The sequence below is a fragment of the Amphimedon queenslandica genome, unplaced genomic scaffold, assembly GCF_000090795.2.
Source record: "Amphimedon queenslandica unplaced genomic scaffold, v1.1 AMPQUscaffold_13509, whole genome shotgun sequence".
NCBI lineage: Eukaryota > Metazoa > Porifera > Demospongiae > Haplosclerida > Niphatidae > Amphimedon > Amphimedon queenslandica.
This window is the reverse complement of record NW_003546255.1, coordinates 271654-279883: the sequence shown is the minus strand read 5'-3', so window position 1 is coordinate 279883 and position 8230 is coordinate 271654. Positions and strand designations below refer to the sequence as shown.

At 38.0% G+C, this 8230-nt stretch overlaps 2 protein-coding genes across 2 annotated transcripts in view; both read left to right on the top strand.

Annotated features, from left to right (window-relative positions):
- Positions 1-8230, top strand: part of LOC100638672 (CREB-binding protein-like) — a 31904-nt gene that overhangs the window by 6998 nt on the left and 16676 nt on the right. The window lies entirely within an intron of this gene.
- Positions 613-8230, top strand: part of LOC100639055 (uncharacterized) — an 8735-nt gene continuing 1117 nt past the window's right edge. The window contains exons 1-14 of the mRNA XM_020007379.1: positions 613-689; positions 842-1029; positions 1313-1550; positions 1899-2177; positions 2299-2467; positions 2545-2604; positions 2706-2823; positions 2876-2963; positions 3077-3166; positions 3307-3801; positions 4243-4368; positions 4420-4493; positions 4975-5479; positions 5837-7902. Coding sequence (XP_019862938.1) covers positions 683-689; positions 842-1029; positions 1313-1550; positions 1899-2177; positions 2299-2467; positions 2545-2604; positions 2706-2823; positions 2876-2963; positions 3077-3166; positions 3307-3801; positions 4243-4368; positions 4420-4493; positions 4975-5479; positions 5837-7902 — 4503 coding nt within the window. The 5' untranslated portion in view covers positions 613-682. The remainder of the gene's footprint in view (positions 690-841; positions 1030-1312; positions 1551-1898; positions 2178-2298; positions 2468-2544; positions 2605-2705; positions 2824-2875; positions 2964-3076; positions 3167-3306; positions 3802-4242; positions 4369-4419; positions 4494-4974; positions 5480-5836; positions 7903-8230) is intronic.

Below are 8230 nucleotides of genomic sequence, written 5' to 3'. Positions count from 1 at the left end.
TTTGGTACCCCAAACTTCTGAGAAGCAGCTAAAACTGACGTTTTCTTCTCTTTAATAGCTGATATAGCAGCAATAAGGCCTTCTTTAGAGTAAGTCTGGGGTCTTTTTCTCTTATAATTTCTGACCATAGCCAACCATAGCCAACAGCCAAACAGCACGAGGACTCTATCTGACCACACCTAGTGCTGCACAGTCCAGCCCCTCCCCTTTGCATTGAGCAAGCAAAAAATAATGATAAAAACCTTAAAAGGTATTTGGTAAAACGATAAATCCCATAAAATTGTTTATAATGTTCCTGGATATATGCAAAAAAATTGTTTTGAGTAGCCTCAGTACAAATAAACTAATCAAATTTACTGTAAACAGATTTTTTTGAATTGCTTTTTTTGGTCCGCGAGGAAAATCTGGTTAGTGTTAACTATCTATCTGATTGCATCACATCAAAAACTAATTTGAGCTCTGTTAGTGACCTAATTAAGCCATTAATGCATAAGAAAGTTGCCTTGAAGCCGAGTTTGAAGCTGAACTTCGGTCTTTTCAGAAAATTAAAGAAATTACCCCATAACCGGAAATGCCCCGCCCTACGTTACACGACCCCACCCATATATCCTACTGTCAAAATATTAGACTTGGAGTACTCGGCTACTCGTCTTGTGATTGTAAGGCAGCAAGTTAGCAACTAATGGCTGGTAAGTAAGTTCAAAACTACATTTAGGTGTAGATAGATAGATAGATATTCGTAATTTTATGAAATCTATGGCTAGAGGAACAGTCCCCATATATGTATAAACAAAAGCTACATATGCTTGTTTATGTAATTCTACTCTTTTCTTTTATCCAGGCAACCTGAGAAGCAATTTGGTATCTGGACTTAATGAACAAGACGACATCACTCCTCTTCAGTTAGTAATATCAATACCACTTCACTCTGCAAACACAGGAGTACAGTTACCCACCAATGGTAACATCATTTCATCTCAGAATGTAGTTGTTGGTGCTTCAGGGGATTCCACTCCATCTATTCCTTTAGTAAGTTAATTACACTTGACAAATGGTATACCCATAATAAGAAAGATAATGCTTCAGAATAAAAACTTTAAAGTAATTAGATATGTATATATTTTTAAAATAAAATATTACATTATACTACTTAAAATTTATTATTCTGAAGCAACCAACATACTATCCATTAACTTGAAAACGATTTGTCTCAAATTAATGGATAGTATGTTTGTTGGTTGCTTGAATCAAGTAGAAATTTGTGCAATAGTCACAGTAATTCCATTTACTCATAATATCTCCCTCTCTTTAGCCTCAACTTCCACCTGTCATGAGTAGTGGGCAGCCCTCCTCTGCAAGCAATGACCCAGAGAAGAGGAAACTCATCCAACAGCAGCTAGTACTCCTCCTTCATGCTCATCGCTGTCAGCAGAGGGAGAGAGAGCAGCAGGTACACGGTGGGTTCAGACCCTGTGCTCTGCCGCACTGTAGGACGATGAAGAATGTTCTTAATCACATGACAGAGTGCCAAGCAGGAAGAGACTGTCAATGTATGTCAGTAAATTTTGAGGGTATAAAATTTGTTTTTTGTGAAAAGGTCATGATTTAATTTCACGTTTTTGCATGTGCACATTCATCAAGTACACATGCTGCATGCACATGCACAGTGAATATTTCCACGGTATTAATTTTCATACATGTAGTTAAGAAAATCACCCACGAAATCCACAAAATTAAATACCCAATGGAATTTTATCTTGTACAGTATGTAATACAAATAGATTTATGCATCATTGCACTCAAATCAAATCAAATCAATACATGTAAATCAAGATCGTCCCAGATCATAGCTTATCTCTTTCCATCCTTTCTCTCCTCTCTGTCTCTCCTCTCTCTAGTTCCTCATTGTGCTTCTTCAAGACAAATCATTTATCACTGGAAGAACTGCCACCAGCAAGAGTGTCCTGTATGCCTTCCTCTTAAAAACACCACTCGTCCCAACGTGGGTAGTTCCATAGGCGGAGTTCCTAATTCAATGTTTGGTGGTGACGTCCCTCCTGTGAGTCTCCCACCACACCTGGTCCCAACAGGTACGAATAGTTACCCAGGGCAAATCGCACCACACTCTGCCCCTCCCACTGGGGACGTGGCTCAAAATCAGCAAATTACGAAGGACAGTAAGTGTTGGAGTTTTGGCGGGGTTTGGTAGGATTTTGTTATAGTACATGTAATGAAAACTTTTGCATGTACATGTACATGTATATTAAAATTTATGATATTTTTTATTAATTTTTGTAGCTGCTGGTGCTATGGCTCCTGGTCAGAATCCACCTTTACCTCAAAAAGCCAGCCAGCCTCAAGGAGGAGGAGGAGGAGTTAATCCTAATCCAATGGGACCAGCTCCTGGTCTCCCTCCTTCCTCTACCAGTGGGCCCATGGGCCCTAATCAATCCATGCCTCCTAACCAGTAAGTACCTCATACTTGTATGCATGTTCTCTCTCTTTTGTTATTGTTGTATTTTTATTATTTTTTGCTTTTTTTAGTGTTAGAGCGTGGCATGCTGAAGTTAATTTAGACCTAAGGAATCACCTTATTAAAAAACTGTAAGTTAATTTATATAATACACATACATGTGCATATAATGTTATGTAACTTCTTTTATCTTTCTCCTTCCCTTCATTTCTTTCTCTCTCTCTCTCTTTAGAGTTGAAGCAATATATCCAGTTCCTAATCCAAACAGTATGCATGACAGTAGAGTGAAGAGCCTATTCCAATATGCAGTGAAAGTTGAGAATATGATGTTTGAGAATGCAAGCAGTAGGGTGAGTTTAATTGAGGGGTTTGGTCAATGTTAATTGCTTTGTTGTCTTGTAGGAGGATTATTATCAGAAACTAGCAGAAAAGATTTATCGTGTTAGAAAAGAACTGGACGAGAAGAGACGAATGAATGAAAGAAGGAAAGGTAAGAGAGAGAGAGCTGATTTTACATGTACATGCACTTAGATACGTTGTACATGCATATTATACATTGTGTATGTTTAAATTACAAGTACTATTTTCTTTCTTTTCTATCAGCAGGTGCTCCTAATGGCTTCCCTGATGATGGTCTTCATCCAATCACTGCCGTACCACAGATGCAAGGACAGCCTAACAGCCATTCACAAGGTACAAATTCAATTTGCATGTGTACATGTACATGTACCTATGGCACTGTTCTACATGTACATCATGCACATGTACATGTAGATTGATTTATGCAAAATTGTTTTCATTTTTCATCTTGCTATTCCTCATTCTCTTTGCAGGTGCCCCAGGCTTTCCTTTTAATGAATTCTCAAACCCTTCTCTCTCGTTTCCTCTAACTCCATTCTCTGAGACGACCCAAAAGGACGTCCTTAAAGAGCTCATCTCCTCCATCCCTGGGGGCACCGGTACCCCAGGAGGACTCTACACCCCATCACCCTCGGACCCGTCGGTCCCAACCGTCAAGAGCAAAATATTCTCTCCCCCCGTCTCTGCCCTCCCTCCCTCCTTTTCAGGACCTCCCCCGTCCTCTAATAACAACTTTGAAGATCAGACCCCACAGTCTGCTCTAAGAGCTCATCTCTTGTCTCCAACCAGGACCAACTTACCTCCGTCCTCGGCTACTCCTCCTGTGTCCATGGCCGATATGGAAGGCATCAAGATTAAGACTGAGACTCTCATTTCAAAGCCGGAGTCTCAAGCCCCGCTTCCCATCTCCGCCCCTCCATCAGCTCTTCCTAATATGAGGACTCCACAGACTCCCCAGGAGACATCAGGTTTGTATTAATAGTGTTAATTAAGTGATTGATTAATTGATTATTATTAATTAATTAATTGATTTTTAGTGCATGTATAACGTACCATATTACATGTAGAAATGTAGAATTTTTACTGTGACATGTACATACATGTACATGTACATGTACATGTATATTTTTTAATTCAGTCGTACCATTTACCATTGGGTGTTATTGTTAGTATCTTATTTAAATGTATAATTATTTCCCCTTCATGAGATAATGGATTATTTATTCTTGTTTTATTTACCGTGTAAAGGCGGTAATTGATAATAAAATGTAGTGAATTTTACACTTTTAAAAAGTGAGAAAATTGCAATAAATACCGTAAGCATATGCCCATACAAGCTAGTACATGTACCTGTACATGGAACTTATTTTTAAAGCATAAATTAAATTTATTTATTTTATTTTTTGTAGTTGCTAGTAAGCGAATGGGTCCAGTTGGAGCCAGGCCGATGATGCAGCCTGCTAGGTTTAACATGCATCAGTATCGTCCAGGAGGGATGGATCCAGGCCCAGGGATAGGTATGGGTTTATCATCAGGTATGTTACAATAAGGAAAGAAATCCTATGCCATATTTATGTGTATATTAGGTTTGAATTACATGTATATTTGTAATAACTGTAGCACTCATGTGGAGTTTAGGTGGCATTGTAAAGAATGTGATGTAAGTATGCACATTTATATGATGTACTGTACATACATGTACATGTACATGTAACTTTTTAAAACTCTTTAAAATCCAATTTTAACTGGGATCAGTTTAAACTTTCTACACAACGTAAAAACATGTATATGTATCAGGAAAAAAATTTAAATGAAAAATTCTCACTTTTTTAATTTTGGCAAAATTTGGCCTGAGACTGTGTATGGTACAAGGACTTTTACTCGATTTTGGAGCAACTTAAAAAATCCAGTGTTGATCAGAATCAGCTGAAACTTTTTTCACAATGTACATTGTGTATATGTATCAGAAAAATTAAAATGGAAATTCTCAGCATTGTGATTTTGGTGGAATTTGGCCTGAAACTGTGTACTATAGTACAGAGGCTTTTACCCAATTTTGGAGCAACTTTAAAATGAATGCATGATGGTACATGTACATGTACTTTTAGTATTAAAATTATTATTGTATTTACTGATGTTAGGATTACGATCTCTGCACCACCTGTTATCATAAGATTGGTCACGAGCACCCGATGGAGAGGCTCGGTTTCAATATGGAAGACAAAGAGCCCGAATCTTTTGTCTCAACTACCGTCTCTCGTGTGGAGATGCAGAAGCAACGAATCAAGTTCCTCATCCATGCCTGTCAGTGCAGTGACAGCTCATGCTCTAAGCAGCTCTGTATTAAGATGAAGCAGTTACTGAGACACGCCCAAAACTGTAAGATGAGGTCATCGGGGAAATGCTCTGTCTGTAATTTCTTTGTCAAGTTGTGTGCGGCTCATGCTCAAGAGTGTCGCGAGATCAAGTGTCCAGTCCCGTTGTGTGCTAATTTGAAAAAGAAGACAAGAGAGAGACGAATGAGGGAGCAGTCTAGAAGTTTCCAACTTGCCGACCGACAAATAATGGCCATGAATCGCTCTCATTTGTTCCCCCTTACTACTACTAATGAGGAGAGCTCCAATAAATCCAGTGCAAAGCAAACTGGTAATATAAATATTAAGTTCAAAGAGCTGGGCCACATATGGGACTCATTTTATTTACTTATGAGGCATATTTACTTATGAAGTTACAGAAAATCTAGCAAATTTGCAAATAACACAGAATTAGGCTGTACAGTTATTTATAAGTCAGGTTATTTTTATATTTTAATAATTATGTGTAGTACTAATGATACAAAACAGTATAAGCAAAACTGAAGCATAATTAATATTATAATTATTAGTATGATCAAGCCACACTTTAAAGTTTGTTCTATTCCATACATCCACTGCCTTATGCTCTATATATGGTGTGTATGTGTTTACAGCTGCTAAAATTAAACTTCATTTTGATTGTGTTTAGGAATTGTGAATAAATGGCTAAAAGAAGGTAGTGTTGAGCTGACTGTTACTCGTGTTAACTTGCATGGACCTCCTGGAGCTGGAAAAACCTGTGCATTGCAGCTTCTACTAAATGAAGACCCACCTACTGAGCATGTTACTGACAGTACACCAATCGCTCGTCCAACTGTCAGAGCTACAAGAGTATCCGTTGACAATTTGAAGTGGGAGAAAGTTACTAGAGCTGGTTTACTTGAAAGACTAGCTTCTGATTTAATTGCGGCAGCTGCTACTCAGCCTGAAGAATGTATTGAATCTACTTCACCTTTAAATGTACCAGCACATCAGCCAGAACGACACAATGATCCTATCATCAATTCCACTTCTATTGGAAATTCTGCTCCTCCTATCATCAATTCTGATCCTATCACTAATTCTGATTCTGATCCTATCATCAGTCCTACTTCTAGCATTGATTCTGATTCTATAGAAACAAATGAAACTATCATTTCAGATAATGAAGGGAGCTCGGTGTCAAATGAAGCCAGTAATGATGAAACTGAAACTGTTATTCAAGAAATATTAGGTGCAATCCAACGATCAGCAGTTCAGTTAAATGATGATTGGTTGTATATCATTGATTCTGGAGGTCAGCCAGCATACCAGGAGCTATTGCCATTGTTCATTAGAACAGCTTCTCTCAATATCATCACTCTTGATCTCTCCCAACCTCTTGATAAGAAGCTTGATTTTCAGTACAGAATTGGGGGAGAGACTTTTTTGTGTGGTTTGAATTTAAAGTATTCAAATCGGGAATTCTTTCAGTCTGCAGTTTCTTCTGGAGCCATTTTGAAACCAATTCATGTTCCTCATGTGCTTGAAACACCTTCACACCCAATGCATTTCGTATTAGGTACACATTATGATCTCATAAATCAAGATAGCCTCAAAAAGATTGATGAAGAGTTAATGTCTTCACTGAAGCCTGACATACAAAATTATGTTGTTCCCAATAAGCGTGGAGAGTCTATTATATTTCCTGTTAATACACTAATCCCTGAAGATGAAGGAAGATTGGCAGCAGGTCAGAAATTATGTCAATCAATAGCAAATTGTGGAGGCACTTCTCTCAAAATAAATATGCCAATTCGCTGGTTTGCATTTGAGCTTTGGTTGCACAAGGTAGCAGAGAAGAAAAGCCGCAATGTTCTCATAATAGATGAAGTTATATCTGCTGGCACAAGGTTTCAAATGAGTGAGAATGATACTAAGGATGCCTTACGGTATCTCCATAATGTCACTATTGTCCTATATTTTCATGATATCTTGCCAGAGTTAGTTTTCGTTGATCCTCAGCCTATTCTTGAGATTCTGTCACGTTTATTGGCTCTTACTTATGTAGAAAGAAGTGCACTGCACCTAATTACCAATCCAGTACCTTTAGATGAAGATATTAACAAGCTTCATAATTTTGGTTTCTTTCAGAAGGAGCTCTTGTCTCATTTAAAATCAGATGTTAAGCTTTTCTTCCCACCACACTTTGAGCCCTCACATTTAATTAAACTTCTCATTCATCTTCGTGTCATTACCAAAGCTACAGGAGGGAATTATTTTTTTCCGTGTGCTTTGCAGCCATACACTGATCTACCTATGCCTCAAACAGAAACCAAACCTCTCCTTATAGTCTGGCAAGAGACACATGATCATTTTGGTCTCAATTCTCTTCCAGTTCCACAGGGACTGTTTCCCTTACTCATCACTCACCTCCTCAATCAGAAAGATCACTCCTGTATCATTGAATTCCCTCCATTAAAGCCAAGGTACTACAAGTATCGCGATGCGCTATCTTTATGGATCAAAATTAAAAGAAAACGTTACACACTTCACATAATCAATCGCTACACACATATCGAGGTTTATTTTGTTGGATCAATTGAGAAAGCAAAAGAGAATTGCCTGTATATTCGTGAAATAGTCATGACAGCTGTCAATCAAAGTGCTGATGCCATCAATGTCAAGCGCAATCACATTAATGCATTCTTCTGTCCTAAGGAAAGGAACTGTTACTGTGTCGTAGAGGAAGACTATTTGGTAAATTGTACTTTATGTGATACATCAGCTGATATACATGAAGATAATGAGAGCTACTGGTGCTGGTTTGGTTTAACAGACTGTAGTTTAACAGAGTGTACCCATGAAGCGCAAACCCCAGGTAAATCAACCTCCATATCAGTAGTTTAATTGAATCAAGCATGAATCAACTGTACATTTTAATTTTGTGCCGATATTTGACTCAATAATTTAAAAATATCATTTTGTCTGTTATTATAGATTTACCATGTCCACTAGCAGTCAATATATGTGACTTGGATCAGATCTTAACTGACATGAAAGAGGGTCGTTTTCGTAATCGCAG